The sequence below is a fragment of the Salvelinus alpinus genome, chromosome 19 (genome assembly GCF_045679555.1).
Source record: "Salvelinus alpinus chromosome 19, SLU_Salpinus.1, whole genome shotgun sequence".
NCBI lineage: Eukaryota > Metazoa > Chordata > Actinopteri > Salmoniformes > Salmonidae > Salvelinus > Salvelinus alpinus.
This window is the reverse complement of record NC_092104.1, coordinates 14,000,428-14,018,300: the sequence shown is the minus strand read 5'-3', so window position 1 is coordinate 14,018,300 and position 17,873 is coordinate 14,000,428. Positions and strand designations below refer to the sequence as shown.

Here is a 17,873-nt window from a genome sequence, read left to right as displayed (position 1 = left end):
TTTCTTTTGATTTTCTCATGATGTCAAGCAAAGAGGCACTGAGTTTGAAGGTAGGCCTTGAAATACATCCACATGTACACCTCCAATTGACTCAAATTATGTCAATTAGCCTATCAGAAGCTTCTAAAGCCATGACATAATTTTCTGGAATTTTCCAAGCTGTTTAAAGGCACAGTCAACTTAGTGTATGTAAACTTCTGACCCACTGGAATTGTGATACAGTGAAATAATCTGCCTGTAAACAATTGTTGGAAAAATGTATTGTGTCATGCACAAAGTAGATGTCCTAACCGACTTGCCAAAACTATAGTTTGTTAACAAGAAATTTGTGGAGTGGTTGACAAATTAGTTTTAATGACTATAACCTAAGTGTATGTAAACTTCTGACTTCAACTGTAAGTGTTTTGTATTATGGTAGTTAGTTACCCATGTAGAATTAGCATAATGTTGTCAGAATAGTATTCGAGGTGTGTTATATTATCGTAGTTGCCCTAAAAATGTGTAGTCAGATTGCAGACAGTGCGTGTAGTAACATGGTTAATTGTTGCAGTAAATGTTTAGTATGGTTCAGTTGGAGCCATAAGTACCGTACTGGCCTGGCTAGTAGAGTACAGCAGTGATGAACTCAATAGGCTAACTCGGGGAGTGTTCCACAACACCGTTAGCCAGCAGAAGTGGGCCAGTGATTCCCATGTGTTCCTCCCTCTGTGCCAGTGGCCTGGTTTGACTATGCTGACAGTGACACAGCATTCCCAGAGAGGGGTCGGTGGGTGTCAGGCCAACCATGGCTCCATATCACCGCTCTATAAAGCAGGGGTTCTCAAAGTGGGGTCTGCAGGGGGTCCGTGGCCAGATCCCCAAAAAAATCTAACAGATGAAACACATTTTTGTTCAAGTAATCCGTGGAATAAGTTTAGCAGGTGTTAAACATGAAATTGTATACGAACAATATTAATTTTCTTAACCTTACAACATGGTCCTGGGAGGCTCACAGGGATATTGGTATCAACAGAACTTCACCAATTGTACATTTTTCAACTCAATACTTGTATCCCCCCCCCCCCAGCCCTTTTTTTTCATAAATGCACTGTAATTTAAGTTTTAAAATGGCTAAGTTCTCTCTTCCTCGTGGTAGAATTACAGGATATTAATGTAGCTTGAAAACTGCAAAGGTTTCTCTCTGATGCCAAGGGATTAAAAATGTTCCTTCCCAGGGCCCGAGACATAGTACAACTCTTGTATGCAATCTTTATCTCACTCGAGTTGTGTTCTGATTATGAGGGGGTCCCTAATGAACTTGCCATCACAAAAGGGGTCTCTGGCCCCAAAACGTTTGTGAATCCCTGCTATAAAGGACCACCCCACTCATCTCCACCCACCTAAACACAGACATGGGCTTATTCAGGGAATGCCACTGAATTAATTCAGATAGAAGTTCATTATCTAGAACAGAAATGATTCTGTGTTTTTCACCAGGGCATCATGTCTGCTCTAGTCATGACATTTTCATCCTTCTAAACATGGCCTTCCACTGAATAAGCACTAGGCTATATGATGTAGGCCATGACTGTGTATATGACTGAATAAAGCCATGGATCACGTGACACCATTCATACATATGTGAAGACTCGATAGCGCATTTGAAGCCAAGGAAGTCTGTTAAGATGGCGTATCATATTGGAGATTTTTGTAGACATAACATGTGTTCGCGGTTTGAGCTACTCCAGGAAGTGACGTTGCTGGCTAGCTCAGTGCTGCCCCCTCATTGAATATTTCAAGTTGAAGTCTGACCGGGGTACTGCAGGCTGCCATTAGCATCTCAATTATCCTTAACTTCTTGTGTGTGCGATTTTTATAATCTGTTCAAGGACATCTGGTGTAATAGAAGCAGTTATTGGTACCATGATTGTCTTCGAAAATGTGTATTTATTTACATGAAGATTGTCCACAGATTGCCATTTTCTCCATCATTGTAATAGGGGATCATTTTCTGCAAACAATGTCTGCAGTACTGTGGTCGGCCTTGAATTTAGTAGCTTAAGTGAGAGGGGGCAGTCATTCTCCTCTGGATTGGAGCCTAATAAACCAGCCTTATCTCTTTGTATTCCCCTCTGACTCTCTCCCTCCCCCTGGTGGTCAGGTGAGGTACCGCAGGGAGCATGCCTTGGGCCGCCAGCTGCCCTTCTTCCCCCTGCTGGAGGATCTGATGAGGGACGTGTGTGACGGCGCCGCCCTCCTCACCGTGGTCCACTATTACTGCCCCGACCACATGAAGCTCCACGGTACATCATGGGACGACATCTGTCCTCAACAAACTGGGGTTCATTAGATGTTAAATCCATCCTATTATCTCCCTGATTGGTCAGGAATCCCAAATTTGTCTGACCTCAAACAATCAGTAAAATCATGTCTTTAATCTGTTGTGTAATTGAAATGGCCTATTTAGCTCTACTCCAGATCTATGTTGTGGACATTAGACATTACATCTGTGTTGTGCTCTGACTGCCAAGGAGGGTTGCATGTGACATTTCTAAACATCAGGTCAATGAGCTCCATCCTGACCTTTTTGACCTCTGTCTATCAGATATCTGTCTGAAGGAGGTGACCTCCATAGCTGACAGTCTATACAACATCCAGCTGCTCAAGCAGTTCTCAAATGAATATCTCAACAAGAGCTTCTACCTAACCATGGAAGACATGCTTTACTCTCCACTGGTTCTCAAGGTAAATAAGTCCTTTGGTATTTGTCACTGTAGCTGGTTTTCACTGTTTTTCCCTGTCACTAGCTGTGTTTTTCCCTGTCACTAGCTGTGTTTTTCCCTGTCACTGTAGCTGTGTTTTTCCCTGTCACTGTAGCTGTGTTTCCCCCTGTCACTGTAGCTGTGTTTCCCCCTGTCACTGTAGCTGTGTTGTCACTAGCTGTGTTTTTCCCTGTCACTAGCTGTGTTTTTCCCTGTCACTAGCTGTGTTTTTCCCTGTCACTGTAGCTGTGTTTTTCCCTGTCACTGTAGCTGTGTTTCCCCCTGTCACTGTAGCTGTGTTTCCCCCTGTCACTGTAGCTGTGTTTCCCCCTGTCACTGTAGCTGTGTTTCCCCCTGTCACTGTAGCTGTGTTGTCACTAGCTGTGTTTTTCCCTGTCACTGTAGCTGTGTTTTTCCCTGTCACTGTAGCTGTGTTTCCCCCTGTCACTGTAGCTGTGTTTCCCCCTGTCACTGTAGCTGTGTTGTCACTAGCTGTGTTTTTCCCTGTCACTAGCTGTGTTTTTCCCTGTCACTAGCTGTGTTTTTCCCTGTCACTGTAGCTGTGTTTTTCCCTGTCACTGTAGCTGTGTTTCCCCCTGTCACTGTAGCTGTGTTTCCCCCTGTCACTGTAGCTGTGTTGTCACTAGCTGTGTTTTTCCCTGTCACTGTAGCTGTGTTTTTCCCTGTCACTGTAGCTGTGTTTCCCCCTGTCACTGTAGCTGTGTTTCCCCCTGTCACTGTAGCTGTGTTTCCCCCTGTCACTGTAGCTGTGTTGTCACTGTAGCTGTGTTGTCACTAGCTGTGTTTTTCCCTGTCACTAGCTGTGTTTTTCCCTGTCACTGTAGCTGTGTTTTTCCCTGTCACTGTAGCTGTGTTTTTCCCTGTCACTGTAGCTGTGTTTCCCCCTGTCACTGTAGCTGTGTTTCCCCCTGTCACTGTAGCTGTGTTGTCACTAGCTGTGTTTTTCCCTGTCACTGTAGCTGTGTTTTTCCCTGTCACTGTAGCTGTGTTTTTTTCCCCTGTCACTAACTTTGAGGATTTAGTTTTTCTGTGTTTCTAAGGCAGCACTTGATTCATTGATGGTTTTGGTAACATGTTGTATGTCATTGTAGTTGAGTTTCTCCAACGTGGTTCTTGTTTTCACTACTCAGCACAATGTGATGGTGTTCATCGCTGAGCTCTTCTGGTGGTTTGAGACCGTCAAGCCAGAGTTTGTCCAACCCAGGACGGAGGAGTTGAGAGATGGTGAGGATCATCTCTATGGGTGTGTTGTGGTCTGAATGGGATGGATCAACACATCTGTTGAACCTGCAGGACAGGGAAAAGGAGTACTTTAGGACTTCTTCCTTATAGAACATGTGGTTCAACTGGAGTGTCTTTATTTTCATTTCTTCCAATGACATTTCAATGCAAATGTGTAAATGAGCCCCATGCAATGTCAATAGTCTAATATATAGTGTTTAGATTTAGCTGATCATAATATAATTGATTTTGGATGAACTTGACCAGAAGTTAAAATACGCAGTTCTCATTTGCAACTGCGACCTGGCCAAGATAAAGCAAAGCAGTTCGACACATACAACAACACAGAGTTACACATGAAATAAACAAACATGCAGTAGAAAAAGTATATATACAGTGTCTGCAAATGAGGTAAGATAAGGGCGGTAAGGCAATAAATAGGCCATGGTGGCAAAGTAATTACAATATACCAATTCAACTCTGGAGTGATAGATGTGCAGAAGATGAATGTGCAAGTAGAGATACTGGGGTGCAAAGGGGCAAGATAAATTAATACAGTATGGGGATGAGGTAGTTGGATGGGCTATTTACAGATGGGCTATGTACAGGTGCAGTGATCGGTGAGCTGCTCTGACAGCTGGTGCTTAAAGCTAGTGAGGGAGATATGTGTCTCCAGCTTCAGTGATTTTTGCAGTTCGTTCCAGTCATTGGCAGCAGAGAACTGGAAGGAAAGGCGGCCAAAGGAGGAATTGGCTTTGGGGGTGACCAGATATACCTGCTGGAGCGCGTGCTACGGGTGGGTGCTGCTATGGTGACCAGTGAGCTGAGATAAGGTGGGGCTTTACCTATCAAAGACTTGTAGATGACCTGGAGCCAGTGGGTTTGGCGACGAGTATGAAGCGAGGGCCAGCCAACGAGTGTGTACAGGTCGCAGTGGTGGGTAGTATATGGGGCTTTGGTGACAAAACAGATGGCACTGTGATAGACTGCATTCAATTTGTTGAGTAAAGTGTTGGAAGCTATTTTGTAAACGACATCGCCGAAGTCGAGGATCGGTAGGATGATCAGTTTAAGTACATTATACATTAAGTACATTACATTATCAAATTCTCCACCTGTTACCCACCTCTGTTTTGATTGACACCTATCCACTTATCTCACAACAGCCCGAGCCATGGCTCAGCCGAAGAGTGCCCGCCCCTCAGTGCCCATCTCCAACGCCACCAAGCGCAGCTTTCAGGTTACCCCTGGCATCCCAGAGGCCTCGCTGTCTGTTTCTGCCCAGAGCAGCCCTGATGGCAGGTACTCCCTGTACGCTGCTGAAGGCTCTGACCCTCTGTAAGTTTCTCCTTCCTCTCTGTCCACCCACCCTTCTCATTTCATCAACCTGTTTATTTCTCTCCTAGTTAGCTAGACAGGGATGAAGAGATCTTTTTTTATATGCTAGTGTTGATACTCAGTTCTCTCACCTCTTGGCTTCCAGCCCACCACTTTCTACCTTTGCTTTGTCCTACACTGTGTTTATCAATGTTAATGAATTGATGTTTCACAGTACATCCAGCCTTGTTGAAAACAAATACATTGATAGCTTTGTAATACCACCACCATTTCAGAGACCATTGCTTATCATGTGCTGGTTGTTCAGAGGGATGGTCAAAGAGTAGCTGATTGGATTAAAGGGACAGTAGGTCAGATGGGCAAAGGTCATAATGTCAACTGACTGGTTGTTTGCCTGTAAGGTCTGTGGTTATGGAGAAAAGACTAGATGTTTGTTGCTTAGTTCGCACTTCTTATGATTCTTAAAAATGCAAGCAATAAAATCTCCATTGATTCCCTGTGAGAATACGAGACCGATAATGTTGTAGAGAATGTGGGGTCAATCTGCTTTACTAAAGGTGTAAGAGGGGCTAATCCCTAAAACTGTGTTGGTACTTAAGACCTTCTGAATGAATTAACATTTGCCAAGAAATAATATATTAAGACCTATTGAATGCATTCACACAGCCTGGATAAAATATATCCTGCAAAGATGGAATTGGAATTTGATCTGCTGCTTAGAGATATCCTGCAAAGATGGATCGTGAATGTTGACTGCTACGGTACTGCTAAAAGATTATTGTGGACTTGGTAGGTAATCTAAGTGGCTTGTGCCGTTTTAATTATTTTCAGTAACAAGGGAGGTCCTGGGGAAGCCTTCAGCCTCTCCCACCCACTCCTCCCCCTAAGGCAGAGACAGCAGCAGGCAGAGGACGGATCAGGTGAGGGCACCACACAACACCACAGTTATCAGTTACTATAGAAGACTACTAAAAACTATCCATAGTTTTATACAAGTTACATTTAGCCCTTTCTGATGGCTGTGTAGTTTTTATTATAGTGGAATATTATTACAGCTCATATTTCAAGAGCTGGCTTTTCTGTTCTGCATTGTAGGTAGCTGTGTGATCTATGTTGTCTGTGTATCTAGGCCTCAGAAACCGCTCCAACTCCTTGGAGAACAAACATCCACGAGGCTCAGTGCAGGCTTGGTCTGACAGGAGACAGAGGTGTACTATGACAATAACACTGACTTCCCTTCTTGCTCTGAAATGTTTTACAATCAATGCATGTTTCAGAGATTTGGACATTTTGTAATTAAAACAAACCCTTTTCTTCTTGATGTCCAATGTTGTGCATCTCACTTCTTCCCCTCTTTCTCTAGGCCGACGTCTACGCTCAACCCGTACACATTTGGCATCTCAGCCACTGACAGCGATGCTGACATTGTCTCTGGTGACAGTGTGAGTCTGGCCCGCTCCATCAGTAAAGACAGTCTGGCCTCTAACGTAGCCAACCTCACCCCCAAACACCAGGTTCTCACCCCCCAGGGCCACGCCCAGGTAGGCCGTGCCCCAGTCAGCCCCACCCCCCGCCGAGTCAACGGTCACGGCCTTCTGGGAAACGTCAATATGGAGGAGGCGCTTGTGGCCGTGATGAGGACAGACGCGTCAGCATCTCTTCCCAGTCAGGGAGAGGAGACGCAGCAAACTGCTGGGGCCGAGCCCAAGGATTGTTCTTATTTAGAACCTCTGATGCCTGCTGTGTTGAAATCGGCGAAAGAGAAGTCTGTATACCTGAACAAGGAGGAGGAGAGCGGGGAGGTGGGTCGATCGCGGGGAGGGGGTTCTATCCGGAGAGTAGAAGGGGGACCTGAACTTGTGGCGTCGGCCAGGAGGAAAACTCCCACCAGCCTAAACCGGACCTACACTCCTGCATCTAGTGGGGAGTTTGACTTGTCTACTGAGACCTCACTGGCTGGGCCACTCCAGGGACAGGGGGCCTTCAATCCCATGGTCACAAGCAGTGTGGACCCCGACTCCAGAGTTCCAGCAGGTGGCTTCTACCTCCACTCTGACAGCGAAGACCAGAAGCCTTGGCAGGAGCCAGACCTGGATGAGGCTCATGATGAAGACCTTGATGAAGCCCTCACCACCAAGGACCCAACCAGGCCCAGGAAGACATTTGATGAGGAGGAGGAGTCAGCCAAGCTTATGGAGGATCTGAAGGTGAAAGAAAAGAGGGACAAGGACAAAGGGGATGATTGTAGTAGCGGTCGCTCGAGCCCCTGTCTCAGCACCCACTCCCAGGCCAGCAGCCTAGCTAGCGGCAGCGTACGCATGACCAGCTTCGCTGAGCGCAAGGCCCAGCAGCGCTTTGGCAGCAACCAGGACCTGCGAACCAGTGCCTCCAGCTCCCAAAGGACCACCCCGGATGGCTCTGAGTGCAGCGGGCCCCTGCCCACCTCCCGGAGGCTGAAGATGGACCAGAGCCCCTCCATGCCCCAGGGGGGGCGGGGAGACGGGGGGACCAACATGCTGGCTTCTGAGCTGGTTCAGCTCCACATGCAGCTAGAGGAGAAGAGGAAGGCCATCGAGCACCAGAAGAAGAAGATGGAGATGCTGTCAGCCAGGCAGAGACAGAAGCTTGGTAAGGCTGCCTTTCTGCACATCGTCAAGAAGGGTAAGAGCGACACCCTGCCCCACCCGCTCAAAACAGACTACTGCAAAGAAGAACTCAATGGGGACAAAGGGGGAGGCTCAAAAGACGACTCTTGCGTGGACGTTCTGAGAGGGGCCAAAGAGACTGAGTCTGCCACCTCGCCGGTCCCAGATGCCTTAGAGACAGTGGACAAGAAGGGCAGCTGTAGTCCGGGTCTGCTGCTGGATGAAGAGCTGGACCTGGATGAGTGTAACCACTCCATTGAGATGCTGAATGACGCCATCGGCAGCATCCAGCAGCAGATGATGCAGCTTTCCCTCCAGCAGGAGCTGCTGATGAAACAGAACGTCCAGTCCCCTCCCAGGGTCCCGTCTCCCTGCTCAGTCAACGAGAAGACCAGCGGATCTGAACCCAAGACCCGACCTGCCGTCCACTTTGTGGATTTGGGCAGCGGCGCACCAACCACCGGCACCGCTCCATCCAGGAAACCCCCCAAGCTGAGTTCGGCCCGTGGCCCCAGGACCAAGCCCTCAGAGCTGAAGCTGGCCAAAGAGCACGGCAGGCCGGGCCTGGCATCAAGCAGGGCTATCACCCCCTCCCACAGCCTGGAGACCCTGCCTCACCTGAGGCAGTTTCCTGGGGGCAGGTCTCCCAGGGCAGACCACCCCGACATCAGCTCCAGAACCCCCTCCGCAGGTGGAGAGACAATCAGTGGGCAGGACAAGCCTGGACGTAGTGCCACCTTCAGGCTCCACGATGAGGCTAACCTGCGCACAGCGGCCCGTATCGACCCAGTGGTCGTCACCCCAGAAGTGTCCTTTGAGCCGTGCCTGTCCAGTACCCTGAGGGAGGGGGAGCTGAACTCCTCCGACGGCTCGGGGAAGGAGAACATCCCCTCGGAGGAGGTGTCGAGGAGCAAAGCCCCCCTGATCGAGGTGGACCTGTCAGACCTGAAGGACCCAGAAGAGATGGAGGGCGACGGGGGGCAGGACAGCACCATGGATGGGGAGGAAGGGGAACAGAAGTCTGGCCTGGGATTCTTCTTCAAGGTACATTTGAAATGTAGTCTTTTTACATTCTGTGTGTGTATATATAGACAAGATGTGTTCTGCTTCACAGTCATTTTATGTCTGGGTGAAGGTCTATTGATTATAACATGAAAAGCACCAAATTCAATGACCGCAAACAGGACAGGGCAAGAAATTACATTGTTTTTATAGTTGTACAAAATTGTCTTGAAAGGAATAGTATGAAATTCTCCATTACTGAAAAAATGGAAAGTACCTCTTACTAGCCACTAATGTAGAAAAAGGGCAGGAGACGAGGGGAGGATACACAGCAGGCAATCGTTTGGCATAAATTAAGTTGTATTGAATTGAGGAAATTGATACCAGTATTGATCAAGCGTTACTTTTTGTGCTGCAGGATGAACAGAAGGCAGAGGATGAACTGGCTAAGAAGAGAGCAGCTTTTCTAATAAGGCAGCAGAAGAAGACTGAGGAGGCCCGGCTACGAAAAATGCAGCTGGAGGCTGAGACGGAACAAAAACGGGAGGAGGCCAGGTAACGAACATTGCCTCTACAACCAAATCAAAACTGTCTGTTAGACAAGACCTACTGTTCAGGTAGGATAAGACCATGTCCAAGCACTACCGTAACAGCAACACCACAACCCTCCCACAATAGTCACATGTTTGGAACATTAGTCTATCTGTTTTATTTACCTTGAATATTGACTCATTGAAAACGCAGACAAGAGCAACGGCATTCCTCTTCTGCCCTGCGTTAGAGAAAATTCTAACACAGGACCTTCTAAAGTGTGTTGACACTTGAGATGCATTTTAAATACATTGTGACTCCGTCTATTCAAATGCAGCAGTTGTTGAGCCTGTGGTTTGTCTCCCCCTAGGCGGAAGGCGGAGGAGGACAGGATGAGGAAGGAGGAGGAGAAGGCCCGTAGGGAGCTCATCAAGGAGCAATATCTGAGGAGGAAGCAGCAGGAGCTGATGGAGGAACAGGGCCTGGGCAGCCCCGCCAAGCCCAAGACTGCCAAGACCAAGCCCAAGAAACCCAGTCACCAGACTCACAGACCCAAGTCTGCGTTCAGCAGAGAGGAGATCTCTAGCGACACCTTCTCCTCCAAGGGCTCTTCTTCCACACGTAAGAAACAACTTTCTAGTCCAGGGGTCTCTAACTGGTGTCCCAGAGGGACTTTTACACCACTGCTGTACTAACATATCTGATCCAGCTGGGCTGGAGGAAAAACCCTGCTGACACTGGTTCTCCTTCATCTAGGCCACATTTTATTCATCTCAATTATCATTGAGACAATATTGCCGATATTGCGGTCATGCATTTCTGTGTGTGTCGATAGTAGCGTAATGGGAAGAGTTAGCTACACTAAGATAGCGTCTCTGTTTTGGTTCTCTGTAGCTGACAACCTGAGCAGTGTCCAGTCAGGCTCTAGTCTGTCCCTGGCCTCCGCTGCCACCACCGAGGCAGACAGCGTCAACTCTGGAGGGCCAGGCTCCCAACGGTAAGTAACCCAAATGTGTGGGTGGTTGTGAGTTTTTGTGTGTTCTGTTTGACATTTTAAAACCTCTTGTTTTCTCTGCTGTCCGTTGCCAGGGGTGAGTCTGTGGAGTCGTTCCCAGGCCTGAGTCGGAACGCCAGTCGGAACACTGAGAGAGACTGGGACAACGGCTCCACTGCGTCTTCCATCACCTCCATGGCAGAATACACTGGTCAGTACAAGTCACCACCTTTAGCATATCAAGCTATTACACGCCCCTATAATGTTCCCATTAAGCCATTGTGCTGCTCACTTTCTCCTCGTGTCTCCGTGTATGTTAACATCTAATGTTAAGACCTGTCTTTCCACTGTCCTCAGGTCCCAAGCTGTTCAGGGAGCCCAGTTCCAAGTCCAACAAGCCAATCATCTTCAATGCCATCTCCCATTGCTGCCTCGCTGGCAAAGTCAACGAACCCCAGAAGAACACCCTTCTAGAGGTGAATTATCATCTTACTATTATAAAACAGGCGGTTCTAATCCTGAATGCTGATTGGTTAAAATCTCATTCCAGCTGGTGTCTATTCCACAAGTTGTGCTGTTAAATGCTATTACCAAGCACTCCAGAACCAGTGCTAACACCCCTCCTCCTCCTCCTCCTCCTCCTCCTCCTCCTCCTCCTCCTCCTCCTCCTCCTCCTTCCTCTGTCTGATCCCAGGAGCTGGAGAGAGTAGATGCACACCACCTGATGATCCTGTTCAGGGATGGGGGCTGCCAGTTCCGGGGGGTCTACTCCTACTTCCCAGACACGGAGGAGATCCTCAAGCTGACCGGCACGGGCCCCAAGAGCATTAGCAAGAAGATGATCGACAAGCTTTACAAGTACAGCTCGGACCGCAAGCAGTTCACTGTCATCCCCGCCAAGACAGTGTCGGTTAGCATAGACGCCATCACCATCCACAACCACCTGTGGCAGGCCAAAAGAACCACTGTGCCAAAGAAGTGCGGCAAATAATCTGGGGAGGCCCCTGGAACTCACCCTGGGGAACCCCTCCTAGGGTCCATTCCACCATGCTCTGCTGGATAGACTGCATTGACGTCCACAGTCAATTAAACTCCCCCTCTATCAAGGATGGCCAGACACGTGGATCCTTCAGTTGACACTGTGGGGGCATGTATCAATGGATACATGTACTGGTGGCCTGCCAGTGACATTGTCATCTGTCGGGATCTCCATGTGTTCTGTTCAGGTTGTTCGTTGATGGATTCATTCGGTTCTGTTTTTCTAAAGACTAAGAGAAGCATGTGTCATTTTTTCATGTGGTGGATGTCTTTTTACTTGAAGTATTTATTGGTTTGGCACTGAAATGGTTGAGCTCCGCTACAGCAAAATACGCTACGGCTTCCCTCTCTTGTTTGAGTCCATTTGAGTGGGTGGGGGGGTTCTCTCACACTATGACCCATTCAACCCCCCATCCTCCTCTCTTGTTGGAGGGGGTAGGTGGTTCTCAATCTCTCCACTTCAAAATCTGACCTGAGATGACCAGTTTACGTTCTTTTAGGACTTCTAGGACCAGTATTCTGCAACAAATCAATCTCCAGTATAACTAGCTACCAGACAAGCATCGCCAACTTTGCCTCTCCCGTTCACTCTGTCCAATGTGCTGCTCTGAACTGTCTCCTGTTTGTTACTGGGCTCCCAGACCATCCGCTGGCCTTCTACAAGCATCATACTGCTACTATCAACTGTCTATTTATTCAAACTCTTCTAAACTTGTGCAGTGCAGCCCGTCGTAGCACTGTCTATCTGGGATGTAGAATGGTGACGATTGTTTTTAAACTACTCATCTAGTCTCCTTTAGGCCTTTAAAACGAGGGGGTAAAGACGTGCAGGGAACAATAGGCTTTGGTACTCTTCGAAGATGTCATGATGCTTATTTTGTACGTTTTTGTTATTTTTTTAATGGAAAACTGGTTGGTTATACAGTAATCGGCGCTGATGTGTTTTTCATCTTAACATTACATGAATTGGTATGGCGTATAGCTAGAGCTAGTCATTTCTCTCCACTAGGCACTACTTCCTGTATAAAGGTGCACTCCACTCATCATGTTTCAAAGGCTTTTATCATGCAATGTACCCCCTCCCTTCTACCACATGAGTGATCGGCTACCCACCATGGGTGGGGTAAATTCATTCCATTTCAATTCAATCAGTTCAGGAAGTAAAATTTAAATGTGTATTTTTGTTTACTTCCTGAATTGACGAAATTGACCCTAACCCTGCTAAGCCAGCTTTTCTCCCCTCCCCCAGAGAGCTGCATGCTCTTGTTCTGAAGAGTGTGTGTGTGTTCTGCTGTAACCGGTTTGAATGACAGTATTTAATATATTCATAATGGGTCACTCTGTGGGACTGTGGTCTAGTTATTTACCTACCGACATTAAAGAACATTCCTGAAAGGTGTCAACAAACACTGCCACCATTTTATTTTTTTCTCTCTGTCCAAGTGCTTATTATTAGATACCGTATGTTGGCCTCAAGAACAACTAAGTGTTGCATGTGCACTTTACTCACTGATTACAGAAAGTGGAATTCAACTTTAAAAGGGCATTCAAAATGTATTGCAGAAGGAAGATGATATATTTTTCATAACTGAACTCCTGTGCACTCCAAACTGAGAAACCTTTCCTGAACTGAAACCAAACACTAACATTTAAGAATGGGTGACAGTCAACTAAAATAACCTCCTTTCACTAATACTGCCGTCTCCAAAAATATATAGAGTACTTGATTAAAATTTTCTGCATTTGATTTATTTTTTATAGATCTTTTGTATGTTAGTGTTTTTGTCTACTAATATATTATATTGTCATTAATCACTATTTGTGTGTGTACTTCCCATCCCTGTTCATTTGACTATTTCTTTGAGATCATACCATCTATTTATTTTTAAATGGAAGCACTGAAACTGAATAAATTTTTAAAGTTATTAAAACACATTTCAATCTTTTGTTCTCATTTGTCTTTTCACATTTTACTTTCTGTACACGTTTCAGCCTACATCACCAACAGTTTGTTAGTTCCGCACCAGTGAAAAGTTTGGATGCCCCTACTCATTCCAGGGTTTTTCTTTATTTTTACTATTTTCTACATTGTAGAATAATAGTGAAGTTATCAAAACTATGAAATAACACATGGAAGCATGTAATCAAAAAGTGTTAAACAAATCAAAATATATTTGAGAATGTTCAAAGTAGCCACCCTTTTGTCTTGACAACTTTGCACACACTTTGCATTCTCTCAACCAGCTTCATGAGGTAGTCACCTGGAATGCATTTCAGTTAACAGGTGTGCCTTGTTAATTTGTGGAATTTCTTTCCTTAATGCGTTTGAGACAATCAGTTGAGTTGTGACAAGGTAGGGGTGGTATACAGAAGATGACCCTATTTGGTAAAAGACCAAGGCATGAAGGTCAGTCAATGCGGAAAATTTCAAGAACTTTGAAAGTTTCTTCAAGTGCAGTCAATTTAAAAAAATTAAAAAGCGCTATGATGAAACTGTCTCATGAGGACTGCCACAGGAAAGGAAGACCCAGTTTTACCTTTGCTGCAGAGGACAAGTTCATTAGAGTTAACTGCACCTTAGATTGCAGCCCAAATAAATGCTTTACAGAGTTCAAGTAACAAGAATTTGTTCTTAACACTTGCCTAGTTAAATAAAGGTAAAAAAAACAGACACCTCTCAACATCAACTGTTCAGAGGAGACTGGGTGAATCAGGCCTTCATGCTTGATTTGCTGCAAAGAAACCAAGAAGGACACCAATAAGAAGAGACTTGCTTTGGCCAAAAAACACAGGCAATGGACATTAGACCGGTGAAAATCTGTCCTTTGGTCTGAGTCCAAATTTGAGATTTTTGGTTCCAACCGCCATGTCTTTCTGAGACGCAGAGTAGGTAAGTGGATGATCTCTGCATTTGTGGTTCCCACAGTGAAGCGTGGGGGTGCTTTGCTGGTAACACTCATTGATTTCTTTAGAATTCAAGGCACACTTAACCAGCATGGCTACCACAGCATTCTGCAGCGATACACCATCCCATCTGGTTTACGCTTAGTGGGACTATCATTTGTTTTTCAACAGGACAATAACCCAAAACACACCTCCAGGCTGTGTAAGGGCTATTTGACCAAGAAGGAGAGTGATTGAGTGCTGCATTAGATGACATGGCCTCCACAATCACCTGACCTAAACCCAATTGAGATGGTTTGGGATGAGTTGGACTGCAGAGTGAAGGAAAAGCAGCCAGCAAGTGCTCACCATATGTGGGAAATTCTTCAAGACTGTTGGAAAATAATTCCTCATGAAGCTGGTTGAGAGAATGCCAAGAGTGTGCAAAGGGTGGCTACTTGAAGAATATAAAATATATTTTGATTTGTTTAACATGTCTTTGGTTACTACATGTTTCCATATTTGTTATTTCATAGTTTTGATGTCTTCACTAATATTCTAAAGAAAACCCCTTGAATGAGTAGATGTGTCCAAACTTTTGACTGGTACTGTACATGTGTATGTTCTCGTCTATTCAGAGACACTAGCATATTCAAAGTATAGTTTTGCATGCCTTGTTTTCACCCCACACCAGTTACCTAGGGATTATTGAAGGCATGTTTCACTTAAATCATTTAGGTGTTCCAAACTTGTTCCACCGGGGCTGGGCCAAAAAGACTAAATATAATGAATTTCAACCCAGATCGCGTCACTATTAGGGAGTTGGTGGATGTGCTGCTATCCTCCAGGCCTCCCTAGTGTGAACTGTCTCTCCCTCCACCATTCAACTGGAACAATGGTGATCTCCCAGCCATGCCTCAATGGCATGCAGCACTCATAACCATGGTAAACTGTTGCAGTCATGCATACACATACCATGGCAACGGGCAGTTCATTCTCTTGAAGTGGCTCTCTGAGTGTCATATATTCACAGAACAGCACATATTGTCAAACGCTCAGCTTTCTGTCCACATCTGTGGTAGAATTACTCCTCAGTTCTGTGTAAATACTACATGTTCTAGAAGGACATAGGAGTCTGTCATGCAAGGCTACATTCTGAGGTAGATCATCGTGAATAGTGAGTATTCTACCTATTTCTATTTACAGAAGTATTCAGACCCTTTGCGATGAGACTTGAAATTTAGCTCAGGTGCATCCTGTTTCCATTGATCATCCTTGAGATGTTTCTCCAACTTGATTGGAGTTCACCTGTGGTAAATACAATTGATTGGACATGATTTGGAAAGGCACACACCTGTCTATATAAGTTCTTAGAGTTGACTGTGCATGTCAGAGCAAAAACCAAGCCATGAGGTCAAAGGAATTGTCGGCAGAGCTCAGAGACAAGATTGTGTCGAGGCACAGATCTGGGTAAGGGTACCAAAACAAAAAAGTAAAGGGTCTGAATACTTATGTAAATGTGATATGTTTTTATTCATAATACATTTCTAAAAACCTGTATTCACACATTTGACTTTTTACTAATTTTACTAGGTTACAGCCTTATTGTAAAATTGATCAAATTATTATTTCTGATCATCAATCTACACACAATCCTCCCATTCGTCTCTGCAGATCATCTCAAGCTCTGTCCGGTTGGATGGGGAGCGTCGCTGCACAGTTCTTTTCACAGTTCTGACTAGTCTCCCAGTCCCTGCCACTGAAAAACATCCCCACAGCTTGATTCTGCCACCACCATGCTTCACCGAAGGGATGATGCAAAGTTTCCTCCAGATGTGACACTTGGCATTCAGGCCAAATAGTTCAATCTTGATTTCATCAGACCAGAGAATCTTGTTTCTCAGGGTCTGAGTCCTTTAGGCGCCTTTTTGGCAAACTTCAAGCGGGCTGTCATGTACCTTTTACTGAGGAGTGGCTTCTGTCTGGCCACTCTACCATAATGGCCTGATTGGTGGTGCTGCAGAGATGGTTCTCCCATCTCCACAGAGGAACTCTGGAGCTCTGTCAGTGGCCATCGGGTTCTTGGTCACCTGCCTGACCAAGGCCCTTCTCCCCCGATTGCTCAGTTTGGCCAGGCGGCCAGCTCTAGGAAGAGTCTTGGTTGTTCCAAACTTCTTCCATTTAAGAATGATGGAGGTCACTGTGTTCTTGGGGACCATCAATGCTGAAGAAATGTTTTGGTGCCCTTCACCAGATCTTTTCCACAACACAATCCTGTCTCTGAGCCCTATGGACAATTCCTTCGACCTCACAACTTGGTTTTTGCTCTGACATGCACTGTCAACTGTGGGACCTCATGTAGACAGGTGTGTGCCTTTCCAAGTCATGTCCAATCAATTGAATTGGACTCCAATTAAGTTGTAGAAACATCTCAAGGATGATCAATGGAAACAGCTACATTTTGAATCTCATAGCAAGGGTCTGAATACATATATAAATAAGTTTGATTTATTTTTACATGTACATTTGCACAGGGTGGAGACCGATAGAGAACTACACAGGGTGGAGAACTACACAGGGTGGAGGCCGATAGAGAACTACACAGGGTGGAGAACTACACAGGGTGGAGGCTGGTGGAGAACTACACAGGGTGGAGGCTGGTGGAGAACTACACAGGGTGGAGAACTACACAGGGTGGAGAACTACACAGGGTGGAGGCTGGTGGAGAACTACACAGGGTGGAGGCTGGTGGAGAACTACACAGGGTGGAGAACTACACAGGGTGGAGGCTGGTGGAGAACTACACAGGGTGGAGGCTGGTGGAGAACTACACAGGGTGGAGAACTACACAGGGTGGAGGCTGGTGGAGAACTACACAGGGTGGAGGCTGGTGGAGAACTACACAGGGTGGAGAACTACACAGGGTGGAGGCTGGTGGAGAACTACACAGGGTGGAGGCTGGTGGAGAACTACACAGGGTGGAGAACTACACAGGGTGGAGGCTGGTGGAGAACTACACAGGGTGGAGGCTGGTGGAGAACTACACAGGGTGGAGAACTACACAGGGTGGAGGCTGGTGGAGAACTACACAGGGTGGAGGCTGGTGGAGAACTACACAGGGTGGAGACTGGTGGAGAACTACACATGGTGGAGACTGATATAGAACTACACAGAATGGAGACTGATGGAGAACTACACAGGGTGAAGACTGATAGAGAACTACACAGGGTGGAGACTGATAGAGAACTACACAGGATGGATGGTGAACTACACAGGATGGTGAACTACACATGGTGGAGACTGATAGAGAACTACACAGAATGGAGACTGATGGAGAACTACACAGGGTGAAGACTGATAGAGAACTACACAGGGTGGAGACTGATGGAGAAAACCTGTACGAATATATGAAGACGTCAGAGGTAGAGCAGCAAAGAGCCAGGATGTAATGAGTCCAGG

General features: G+C 46.2%; 1 protein-coding gene across 2 annotated transcripts in view; it reads left to right on the top strand.

The window, feature by feature from the left end:
- Positions 1 to 13,466, top strand: part of LOC139545031 (calmodulin-regulated spectrin-associated protein 1-B-like) — a 36,383-nt gene extending 22,917 nt beyond the window's left edge. For both annotated transcript variants that reach the window (XM_071352378.1, XM_071352377.1), the window contains 13 exons: positions 2,141 to 2,282; positions 2,585 to 2,724; positions 3,893 to 3,986; positions 5,150 to 5,321; positions 6,153 to 6,241; positions 6,451 to 6,529; positions 6,685 to 9,010; positions 9,387 to 9,523; positions 9,870 to 10,120; positions 10,394 to 10,496; positions 10,589 to 10,704; positions 10,851 to 10,969; positions 11,188 to 13,466. In XM_071352378.1, coding sequence (XP_071208479.1) covers positions 2,141 to 2,282; positions 2,585 to 2,724; positions 3,893 to 3,986; positions 5,150 to 5,321; positions 6,153 to 6,241; positions 6,451 to 6,529; positions 6,685 to 9,010; positions 9,387 to 9,523; positions 9,870 to 10,120; positions 10,394 to 10,496; positions 10,589 to 10,704; positions 10,851 to 10,969; positions 11,188 to 11,484 — 4,065 coding nt within the window. In that variant the 3' untranslated portion in view covers positions 11,485 to 13,466. The remainder of the gene's footprint in view (positions 1 to 2,140; positions 2,283 to 2,584; positions 2,725 to 3,892; positions 3,987 to 5,149; positions 5,322 to 6,152; positions 6,242 to 6,450; positions 6,530 to 6,684; positions 9,011 to 9,386; positions 9,524 to 9,869; positions 10,121 to 10,393; positions 10,497 to 10,588; positions 10,705 to 10,850; positions 10,970 to 11,187) is intronic.
- The last annotated feature ends 4,407 nt before the right edge of the window (positions 13,467 to 17,873 follow it).